The 12,121-nt window shown below is 32.7% G+C and overlaps 2 protein-coding genes across 2 annotated transcripts; one reads left to right on the forward strand and one right to left on the reverse strand.

Annotated features, from left to right (window-relative positions):
• The first annotated feature begins 2,278 nt into the window (after positions 1 to 2,278).
• On the forward strand, positions 2,279 to 10,124 carry LOC114191528 (nucleolar-like protein). Its single transcript, XM_028080744.2, has 13 exons — positions 2,279 to 2,744; positions 3,619 to 3,757; positions 3,923 to 3,990; positions 4,163 to 4,222; positions 4,311 to 4,514; positions 4,585 to 4,713; positions 5,111 to 5,803; positions 7,133 to 7,325; positions 7,432 to 7,625; positions 7,887 to 7,991; positions 8,591 to 8,730; positions 9,053 to 9,331; positions 9,438 to 10,124. The coding sequence occupies exons 1-13, from the start codon at positions 2,355 to 2,357 to the stop codon at positions 9,700 to 9,702; spliced, it is 2,859 nt and encodes a 952-aa protein (XP_027936545.1). The 5' UTR covers positions 2,279 to 2,354; the 3' UTR covers positions 9,703 to 10,124.
• A 650-nt stretch (positions 10,125 to 10,774) lies between these two features.
• LOC114190428 (uncharacterized) lies at positions 10,775 to 12,121 on the reverse strand. Its single transcript, XM_028079306.2, has 3 exons — positions 11,882 to 12,121; positions 11,566 to 11,619; positions 10,775 to 11,389 (listed from the first exon to the last, which is right to left on the reverse strand). Exons 1-3 carry the CDS (start codon positions 12,070 to 12,072, stop codon positions 11,023 to 11,025), a joined length of 612 nt encoding a protein of 203 aa, XP_027935107.1. The 5' UTR covers positions 12,073 to 12,121; the 3' UTR covers positions 10,775 to 11,022.

Here is a 12,121-nt window from a genome sequence, read left to right on the forward strand (position 1 = left end):
GAAAATGAGATATTCACACTTCAAAAATCATGTAGACGAAAGTACCACATATAAAGAAATCAATGAATACGTGAATTTGCTTAAAACTTTTTTTTTTTAAACTATTGAATGTTGATTATTTGTACTTGAATATATTGTGTGGTACATTTATAATGATGAAATTTTGGAAGTTATAAGTCTTTGGTAAAACAAATTTTGATGTAATTAGTCTTTGATGAGACAAATTTTAAAATTATAAGATCTAACAAGCCTTTGATTAAACAAAATTTGACCTTGTAAATTTTTAGAGAAACCATATTTAATGTTGTAAGCATCTCGTAAGAGGATATTTAATATTGTTCTTGTACGAAACCAAACAATCTCAACAGTCTCCTTCCCTTAACTTGTACTCCTCCCGACTTGCCTGGACTACTCCCTTGGCAAGACTCCCAGAGGGTGTATACCTGCAGACACTATGACGCTCAAGTTAGGAATATTTTGATATGATATCTAATGTATGTTAAGCTCATAAAAACATACATTTTGTAAACATGGACCCTTACTTTATATTATTTCCCACTAATTCTGACTTTATTACCTTTAGCTATGTTTTTATCCTTCCATAAACATTAATAACTCTCATCAATACCACATCGCAAACCTCACCTTCCAAGCCGGTTTTGTGGGGTTGAGTTAGGCTTAAAGCCCACTTCTAACATGGTATCAGAGTCTGGTTAGAGCCTATCCTAGCGAACTTTCTTGGACATTCTGTTCCACCCGATATCGGGTCGCTAACGGACCACCTACTAATTTCTTGTCCCACGCACGAGATGAATATGCCTCGGCGTGAGAGGGTGTGTTGGAAGTCCCATATTGACTAGAAATAAGGTCATTTCATAGTATATAAGTGAGGTGCAAACCTCACATTCCAAGTCGGTTTTGTGGAGTTGAGTTAAGCTTAAAACTCACTTTTAACAGTTTTTTTTTTTATAATTTTGTTTCAAAACTAAATTTGACTAAAATTTCGAATATAACTTTTACCAAAAAAATTTCAATAGAAAAAACATGATTTAACCCTTTTCTAAATAATGAACTATCCAAACTTTTACCTCTTACAGATAAAATAAAGATTATTTCAAAATCTAGCCCTACCATCTTTGGACCTAAACACTTCAAAGAAAAAGAAAAAATCAGCACCTTAGAATATTACATTTAAAAGGTACTATGTATGTATAATATTTAAATTAGATTATACAATATGAAATCAATAATTTTCCAAGAAGATCAATCCAAATAAGATTATATAATTATTTTATCTTCTGAAACATATTAATACTATTTTTTTTTATCTGTGCAAGGTGTAATTTCTTAAAGAAATAAATTATAAAATATCATTTTAAAAAACTAATAATAATATTATTTGTTGAATCTATAACTATATATACATAAAGAGATTTTATTTTTTGTCCATTTTTCATAATTTCAACTTTATCCTTTACGATGTAATTATTTGTTAAATTTTTTAAAACTAATAGTTACTTTTACAAGTTTTAAAAAACTATTTACTTATTCCCTTCTTCTTTTTTCTCTTATTCATTAACAAATATTTTTTCATATTTTCTCTACACATCTCACTTTATTTTTGATAAATATAATTTTTTTTATTAACTTAATAACATTACAATATCATCAACTACTAATATAATAATATGCATATTCAAAAAATACGTACACACAAACGTTATTACAAATATAATTATATTAAGTAATAATTATATTTTTGTTTTTATATATTTTAGACTAAAAGCTTTAATATTTTCTCGTAAATTTTTAGAGTAAAGAATTAATTTAGTTCATAAATTACATTTTCTTATATTTTTAATAACTGCAATTTAAAAAAATTTTAAATAAAATTTTGAAAAATCTCCAATAATATATAAAGAGATATATTTTTATGTTTATATTTTATTATTTTAGTATTATTCTTAATTATTTTATAAATAATTTATTTTTAATCGTTATTTTAATTTTTTTTTATTTTAAACTCTTATTTTAAAAAATTGTTTTATATACATATTTTATTTTTTAATTTTATGTTTAATAATTATTTTAAAAATTGATTACATATCTTTTATTAATCTTATATTAAATTTTTATGAAAATTAAAGAAAAAAGCAAATATGTATTTTTGCTAGTTTAAGAATTAAAACGAATGGAACTATTTAAAAAAAAAAAAATGAAAACTTTAGAATATTTCAAGACCATATTTATTTAAGTTTTTCTTAGTTTGAGATAGTGGCATTAACAAAAGGCACAAACACAGCAAACCAAAGAAAAACCCTAAACAAAACCCTGTGCTGTTGCTTGCAAAATCCATGGCGAAATCATCAAAACGCAGCAGCAGTGGTAACAGCACTGATTCGAAGAAGAAGAAGAAGAAGAGCAAGCAATCAGGTCCTGAAGGCGTAGCCATGAAAGTGAAGGCCAAAAACAGCAAGAGTACTGGCGGCGGCAGCGGCAGCAATCCCTTCGAGTCGATTTGGTCGCGGCGGAAATTCGAGGTGCTGGGTCAGAAGCGGAAGGGCGAGGCCCGCCGCATGGGACTGGCCCGAACCCTGGCAATCCAGAAGAGGAACAACACTCTATTGAAGGAGTACCAGCAGAGTGCAAAATCATCGCTTTTCGTGGACAAGCGAATAGGAGAGAATGACCACGCACTAGATGAGTTTGGGAAAGCCATCTTGCGATCCCAACGTGAACGTCAGGTTCTGGATAATTTATTATTATTATTTTGTAGAGACTGATAGAAAATAAGTGGAGACTTATAAAAAATTGATTAACTTTAGTTTTAGTACAGTGTAGACTATAAAAACCTATTAAAATGACTGGTTTTTAATATAGTTATGGTACTGTTCGAGAACCTTAGCTTTGGAGGAGTGCTGGCTACACATTTTGGTTAAAAGACATCCAAGCAAGAGTTTTTAAAGTAGTGAGAAACTCACAAAAGGCTGTGATTTTCGATGGATTTTGGTTAATGGGAGAATGAGTGTTTACGTGAGTGTTGTTGTTGAAGATTGGGTTGCGAGCATTTTTTTTCTTTTGCATGCATAGATGGCAGTGTAAATTTTGTTGAGGAATCTCATTAACGTGCCCCTGTTAAAATTCCTTCAAGTAAGAGTTTTTTATATAAGAAGTTAGAGACACACAAGTTTGCTATTTCCAAAAAGTTTTAACTAATGACGGAAATTGTGTTAAAGTGAATATGTTAGAGATTGTGTTGCAAGCATTTTTCTTTAGCATTCATGAGTGGATGACATTGACAGTTTAAAAAAGTTTTGAGAAGTTGTAGTAACACACTGTATGTTAGAGTTTTTGTTAGCATCTGTCTGATGTTTTATACTTTTCAGTGTATTTGATTTAATATTAGTATTTTCTAAATTTATTTTAGAATAAATATCACATGCAATGGTGATGGATTACAATGTTTTCCAATCACAAACTGCCTATATGTTGGTGTTTATGATAATTATATTAGAATTCATATGAATTTTGATTAGTTGGCAGTGAGAAAACTATGTTTTTTTAACTTATTGTTTCTGATGTGCTATTACTTAATTTATTTCTTTGCGATGTTTTTAGTTGAACATGAAGCTGAGTAAGAAAAGCAAGTATCACTTGTCAGATGGAGAGGAAGATGATTTTGAGGGAATTGATTCTCTTGGAAGAGATGATTTTGAGGAAGAGATGCTTCCCGAAGATGTTGATGCTGAGACTTATGGTATGCTAACTATGTGATACTTAGGTGATTTTATGCAATGTTTTTTCTTGACTGCTGAAATCAATGGCTTATTTGTGAACATTCTGCTTCAACTGTAATGAATGACTTAGTAAGCTGGTGAGTTATTTTTGTATGTTGGGTTTATGTTGACTGCTGGTTTTGCAGAGGAAAGATATTTGGTTCAGCATAGGATGCAGATACCTCGGGAAAATGCGGTTGACGGGGAGGAAAATGTGAGTGCCTACGTAATGTGTTATATCATGTATGGATTGCTTAATCTGCTAGTGATTTCTCACGTGGTGATTATCAGAAATATTAATATCCTGTCCATGCAAAATTTTTGCAAATGTTGCTCAATATTTGAAATACTTTGAAGTTGATTCTTAAATGTGATATTTTCTGCAGAGACACAAAAGCAAGAAGGAAGTGATGGAGGAAATTATCACAAAAAGCAAATTTTACAAGGTGTGAAATATTTCTCTTTAATTAGGGCTAAAGTGGTTTATTTGTCTTTTATATTTGTGACATCTTTTCTTCACTCCAATATTTCCAGGCTCAAAAGGCTAGAGATAAGGAAGAAAATGAACACTTGGTGGACGAGTTGGACAAGGACTTTACATCCTTGGTTCACTCTCAGGCCTTGTTATCTTTGACTGAGCCAAACAAGATGAAAGCTTTGAAGGCTCTAGTGAACACTAATGAACAAATTAATAAGGACCACGTACCTGCCAGTCGTACAATAGAAAATTTGGTGCAGGTACCATTTATCCACGAACTTCCTCTTATTTATAAGAACATCCGACATTCTAACTTTCTCTTTATGGCAGGAAAAACCTGATGACTATGACAAACTTGTCAAACAAATGGGATTGGAAATGCGTGCTCGCCCTTCAGACAGGACAAAGACACCAGAAGAGATTGCTCAGGAGGAAAAAGAACGTCTAGAGCAATTGGAGGTATGCTTGCACGACTTTTAACTGAAAGTTTGTTTCTGTACATTTGATAAATTACCCTTACATATGAAGGACCGTTTTTCCACATATTTGGGTAATAAAGCTCTGATCTTAGCTACATAGCTAAGCTACATTTTAAAGTGGTTTAGACTATTGTTATGGTTGAAGTGGAGGAATGGGAACCCTGGGCTGCTAAACTAAATTCATGAATCATGAGTGATATTTGTATTTAGTATAATATATTTTGTTTTTTGGGGTGAGTGAAACTGGTGACTCAGTAAGGTTGCTGCCTTTATAATCCTGCGGATGTGGATTCCAATCATAGACTATGTGCACAAGGCAAAGTTTTATTTATATATATTTAGAGTAAACTAATGAATTCTGTTATTCTTTAATTAAGGAAGAGCGGCAGAAGAGGATGGTTGCTGCTGAAGATTCAAGTGATGAAGACAATGATGATGATTCAGAAAAGGCATCTGAACAGAAACCGAGATCTCTCTCTGGGGATGATCTAGGTGATTCCTTCTCTGTCAGTGAACAGATTGTGACTAAGAAGGGGTGGGTTGATGAGATTCTTGAAAGGAAAGATGAAGATTCTGCTAGTGAAGATGGCGATGATGACGATTCTGATGATTTGGGAAGCTCTGAAGATGCTGATGAAGAATCAGATGAGGGGGAAGAACATGCGAAGGATCTTTCTTTAAAAGATTGGGAACAAAGTGATGATGATGATATTGGTGCAGATTCAGAAGATGGAGACGAAGATGATAGTGATGATGACAAAGAAACAAATTCAGAAGACCTTGATGGGGTAGAAAGATTAGATGATGCGGTTCATATAAAGGCAAAGAAAAATGATTCTGTTAAAAGTGTGAAAAGGGATAAGGATTTTTCAAATGAAAAGAAGATAGCTGTTGGAGGAAAACAGTCAAAAGAGTCGGACATTCCCTATATAATTGAAGCTCCCAAGACCTTTGAAGAATTATGTACACTGGTTGATAAATATTCAAACTCCAACATTATTTTGATTGTCAATCGGATTCGCAAAAGTAATCCAATCACACTTGCTGCAGAAAATCGAAAGAAAATGCAAGTATGAAACTCATACCTTTCTTACTTTTTTTCTAGATTTGGATATTCTCTTCTCACTTGTGCATACGTGTACTGCATCTATAATTGTTTTATTGGAAAAGTGCAATCTCTTGGATGTTTTCAACTTGGCAATACTTTTTCCTTTGATATGAACTTCAAAGTTTCATTGACAATTAATGAAAAACCTGTATCAATACCTAAAATATTTCCCTTAACGGTGTTAATATATTGGTGTTTATAGCTTTCATACTTTATAATTTAATGAAACCTAGCTTAGGGAACGAAATACTGTTGCTGTAGCTACTCCCTATAGGATCATTACTGTCTATAGTTTAGTGATTGAAAAACTTTTCCCAAATTGATTTGATTCAATTATGTCATTCTTTATTGACGGAATGCTGCATTGTTGGTTTGGTCAAACTGATGGATTAATAATACAGGCCACATGATGTCTTTTGTTATATATAGACTTAGTTTGTATGCATGTGCCTGTGTGCCTATATTATGTTGTAAATTTTTAACTGTTCATTCATTGAAATTTAATTATTTTGCTTTTGAAAGCCATTCATGTAGATGTACACTCTTTTATTATCCTCTGTTGGTAACATCCCAGAATCAAGCATTGGGTAGTTAGATATGAAGCTCCAGTTTGTATTTCCATTTATGGGGATGAAATGGATAGGTATTATGAATAGCTCACTATGTATTGGAAATTTGTTAAGATTAGGAGTCTAGGGTGAAATCTTTAATACTTAATATAATTTGAGAGAAGAATTGACCTAGAGATACAAGCCAACAGATGGCCGATCTGCTGGTTAACAGTCAGGAAAATAAGTTAAGGACATCTGAACAATTCCCTTTTTATATGTTTGAAATCTTATTTAAAGACAAATCCTAACCATTCGAATTCATTTAATCCTAGTTTTCTTTATTAACTTGGATAAAATGTAAGTGGAAGGTTAAAATAAAATGTCAACTAAGAATGTTACAATGCAGTGGACTGTATGTAAACTAAAAAGTTTGTACAATAATTGTACAATGGTATGATCGTTGAATTGTAACTCAGTCCTTATTTTGCTGTTACTTGCTACTGCACCACAGATAGTTAATTTAGTTTATGTTTCCATTGATGTATATATGGCGAGGTAGTTTACCTGATCGTTACTTTTGTTCTTTTTGCGGTAGACCAGATTGTATTAGCACTATTTTTGGATGAAACATTTGACACTTTTACTTTCTGTTCCTAAATGTTTTGTCAGGATATTGTGGTTTGTTATTGTTATATGTCTAACTATATGAGAGGTGTTTATTATATATCTTCTCTTTTCAGGTATTCTATGGAATATTGTTGCAATATTTTGCTGTTTTGGCAAATACGAAACCACTGAATGTCGAGTTACTCAATCTGCTGGTGAAACCATTGATAGAGATGAGTACGGAAATCCCATACTTTGCTGCAATATGTGCTCGCCGCAGAATTGAAAGTACTAGAAAGCAATTCATTGAGAGTATCAAGAAATCAGGTCAAAATTAAATATAGTTGAATAGTTGCATTCTTTATGCTAACATGTTGAGAACTATTTGTTAGATGTTTTGGTAACACTGTCTCTAATTGTTCTCTTGGCACAGAAAGTAGCTATTGGCCTTCTTCAAAAACATTGTGCCTCCTGCGTTTGTGGTCCATGATATTTCCATGCTCTGATTTTAGGCATCCAGTTATGACCCCTGTGGTATTGTTGATGTGTGAATATCTGATGCGTTGCCCAATTGTATCTTGTCGGGATATTGCCATCGGCTCTTTCTTATGCTCTATGCTTCTCTCAGTAAGTACTTCTTGCAACATATTTCATTGAGTTTATTTTGTCTAACTTGTATGCTTATCATCTGCTTTTAATCTATTTGAATTCTATCTTTGAATGGTGGCTGTCAAAATGGAAAATTTCATTAGTGGTATATGATTCCACAAATGAGTTTAGTTTTTGAATGATTACTTAGATATTTATTGCATTGTGGAACTTCAATTTTCACTTTTCTCCCTTGTTTAATTTTGTGCTTGCTTATGTACTGAACAAAAAATGGCACAGGTATTTAGACATTCTAGAAAATTCTGTCCGGAAGCAATAATGTTTCTTCGAACTTCACTGTTGGCAACTACTGAAAGTAAACATATTTCAGAAGAAGATTCCCAGGTATATATTTCCATTGATCATTTGTAGTTTTAGTCATATTATGTGACGGGTGTATGCATGTTATTGGCCGCCTCCATTCTTCTTTGAACAAGAAAATAATTGTAGATATTTTAGTACTGTGGTAGAAAACTGTCGTCCTCACAAATATTGGGAATATTGTTGTCTACTCTTTTCATTTAGACAGTACCCACATTTCCTTGCAAACAGTTTTTTTTTTTTTTGCTACTGCAAGAGTAAACAAGAGCATTCGGACAGTTGCTGTACATTTTTTGGCCTTTTGTTCTGATGCCCTATACCTTAGCATTGTCATTTTCCAAGTTTACAATTCCAAGGCTAAATTACTCTTGACAATTAGTAATAAATATGGGAACGAACCATTTTACTTTTTCTTTTATTAATTAATTACTATACTTTTAACATAATAATAGCAGAACATATTTGATGGATGATTATTATGATATCCTAGCACCTACTAAATCCATAACCTAGTTAAATCCTGAATTTGGGGTACAATATTGAGATGTGGCGCTGTTCTTCATGGCTGTACTACAGTTTCATGTTTGGACACTGAAATGACCATATAATTTGTTTTATCCCAGATATATCATCTTATGGAACTGAAAGCGCTCAAGCCTCTCCTATGCATACATGAGACAGTGAATGCGATTAGCCCTCTGAATTTCTTCAAGATTATAGACATGCCAGAAGACTCCTCTTTCTTCAGTGAAGTTGGTTTCAGGTAACTAATAAGTTGTTAGAACCATTTATCCAAAAAGGAAAAAACAGGTTACCTGCGTGTTGTTATTATGTTGACTGTCTTTGTTTTGAATGTGGTCCCGATGCTTTTTAAACCAAAAAATGTTAGTACGAATACTGTATGATATGTGCTTGAGTTGCATTATCAATAACTGGTGATTTAGATTGTATTATAGCTATAGTTTTGATAATTAAATACTGGCTGCTACTAATATTGAAGATTGTTCAGAGTATGGCTTGTTGATTTCTTTTTGAAGGCTTATGGTTTTCATTTATCTTGGCTAATTATGATTCATTCATTACAGGGCTAGTGTGTTGGTTACAGTGGTTGAAACTTTACAAGGATATGTTGACATCTATAAAGACCTAAGTTCATTTCCTGAAATATTCTTACCAATTTTGAGAATATTAAATGAGCTAGAAGAACAGAAAAATATGCCAAATGCATTACGAGATAAAATTAAAAATGTGGCTGAGATTATTAAGTTGAAAGTGGACGAGCTTCACTCTTCGAGACGACCACTTCAAATGCGAAAACAAAAGCCAGTACCGATCAAACTACTGAATCCTAAGTTTGAGGAAAAGTAAGTCCCTCCTTTTCCTTTGCTTGCATTTGATAACATGTTTCCTTAGTCACAGTGAATCAGAATATCAACATAAACAATGTAATATTTTCTTTTTGTTTTCCAGCTATGTCAAGGGTAGAGATTATGATCCTGACCGGGAACGTGCTGAAATGAGAAAATTGAAGAAGCAGTTGAAGCGTGAAGCCAAGGGGGCTGCACGAGAATTGCGTAAAGACAACTACTTCTTGCTTGAGGTGAAGGAAAAAGAGAAGTCTTTACAGGAAAAAGATAGGGCAGAGAAGTATGGAAGAGCTAAAGCTTTCCTTCAAGAGCAAGAACATGCCTTCAAATCAGGACAACTTGGAAAAGGGAGGAAAAGAAGGAGATAAAAGCTTTGCATATTTTTCCACATTCACTGTGTTAAAAGACGCAGGGCTTACCTTCATATTAATCAGCTCAAGGAGTGGTTTTCTATTGCCTAGCTTCTAGAGTGGATAAATGATGAACAAGCTTGGAAGAATATTTATGATGTGGTTTGAGATAAGCTAGGCCTTACTTTCCCCACTCAATATCAAAAGTTGAAGCAAATGGTAGTGATAAAAGAGCTGAATATTCATTTGACAATACTCTTGCCTTCCCAATTTCATCTTCTGGGAAGGAAGGTGTTTGTTTACTCATGTGTTCAAGTTTTGGGATTAGGAGATGCAACTTTTCATGTAAGTTCTCTGTAAACAATCACAGCCGTTGAACCAAGGTAAAAATTTTGCGAATGAATTTTCTATCTAATTTGTGCTTTATTTCCTTTCTGCAATGATATGGATTTTTTTTATTCAATCATGATTTAAGGATTTTTGTAGTAAGCAATTTTTAAGGACTTCCACGAGTCTGGAGTTTTGAGGCTATGTTGATCATGATGACAAATGCAATTGCTTGAAAATTGATTTTTTCCAGTTTTTTTTTTTCTTGAAAAAAGCATTTGGTAGTGTAACATTTGTTCGTTTATTTCTAAACGTTATTTAAGGCAATGCTACAAATTAAGATATATAGTGAGTATTTTTATTTGATAGGAAAATTCTAATTATTATCCTCGAAACATATTACGAGAACTAGTTAAGAACAAAAGGTTCAAATGTTTAAAGAAATCCATTTTTAAAAATTGCAGTAAAAATATGTGAAAAAAATGTAATTAATAATTTCTAAAAATTACATTCAAACGTTAAAATTACTTCTGAAATATAAAACCAAACAGGCCAAACCACATTTTATATATTCTCTAAACTGCATTGTCAAGCAGATCAACGTCTGTAGATTTCCTTTTAATGAACCTCTGGAATTTAACTCACGAAAATGTTCTGTATTAAAACAAAACAATAAAAAGTTTCCTCTTAATTCAAATAAAAAAATATTCAAGGACATAAAAAATAATTTAACCGTATAATAAATACATCACACGCTAACTCATAAATAAACAAGAAATGTTTAACCAAAAAATACTTCAGTCTCATCAAGAAACAGCAAACATAGTGTTTGATACTACACTTCAAATATCAACACAAATTACAACATATTTGGAACAACATCAAATCACCCAAATCATGCCACGCATGCACCATCCAAAACACAAACAGGCCTTAATATAACAACCAACACCACTTAATAAGTTCAAAGAAGTAAAAAGTACTGCTTTGGCGTGGGTTTACTTCAACATTTCAAACCAAACACGCATGTTGATCATTACGCAGATTACGAAAATAATCTCTAGGATTGCGTTCAAAGTTGTCTCTAAAAATGCGACAGTTCCTCCCTGGAGCCGTCATTGTCTTCCTTCTTCTTCTGCAACAACGACAGTAACAACGGTAAAAACATCTGAAAATCAGCATAATCATCTTCCAAAGAAACCAAACAACAAGAATGGCCACCACAGCCACCCCAACAGCACCAGCAACACGCAACCACGTTTCTCCATCAATTCCAACTTCATCACAAGAGTTATCCTTAACATTGAATGTATATCCTGTGAATTTTTCGAGTATTGGATTAATCTTTGCCCCTAAACAACTTATCAGGGACACCAACCTGAAACATAGCACCATTTCTCTTTGTTTCAGTCAACCATATCAAATTGGATTCATAGATTATCTTACCAACATAAAGATACCATCAAATTATAATAAATCTTATTTTTAAATGTATTAATTTATATTTTTATAATAATAAGTAAAAGAATCTCGAATCAATGACAAGAATCTCACCAGTTGATGACAGAATCCATCATAGTTTGAAGACTCGGAAGAAAGCTGGAACCCCTGAATAGGAAGAAAAAAAGCTCTCAATAGTTTGAAAAAACCCCAAACCAATGTCACTTTTATGAACTTCAATAGCTACGTTTTAAAGTTGGAACCATTTCATTTCTGTCCTTAAAAGTAAACAAAAAAAAAAATGCTCTAATACATGATTAAACTAAAACTAAAATCTGCATAGTGCATGGAAAGTTAACTCCAAAAAACAAGAAAATAACCTAAAAAAGATGTATATAATCTGGATACATCGACAATGACATAATCTTACCAATCGGTGAAACGATCCATGGTGGATTGAGACTCTAACAGTGTAGAAGCCCTCAGAAGAAAGTGTGAAGCTGTATTGATGAGACCGTCCATGGTGAAGAAATGATGAGCCTTTGAAGAAGAAGAAGAAGAATTTGGATGGATATTTGAAAATGTTGGAAAAAGAGAAGGAAGCAAGGATTGGTGGAACATAAAGTGAAAGAAAAAGAACGGAGTGAAGTGTTTTTAGTAGCTTCCTCGT

This window comes from Vigna unguiculata, chromosome 7, assembly GCF_037176805.1.
Source record: "Vigna unguiculata cultivar grain cowpea cultivar isolate G323 ecotype 2 chromosome 7, ASM3717680v1, whole genome shotgun sequence".
In the NCBI taxonomy this organism is placed as follows: domain Eukaryota; kingdom Viridiplantae; phylum Streptophyta; class Magnoliopsida; order Fabales; family Fabaceae; genus Vigna; species Vigna unguiculata.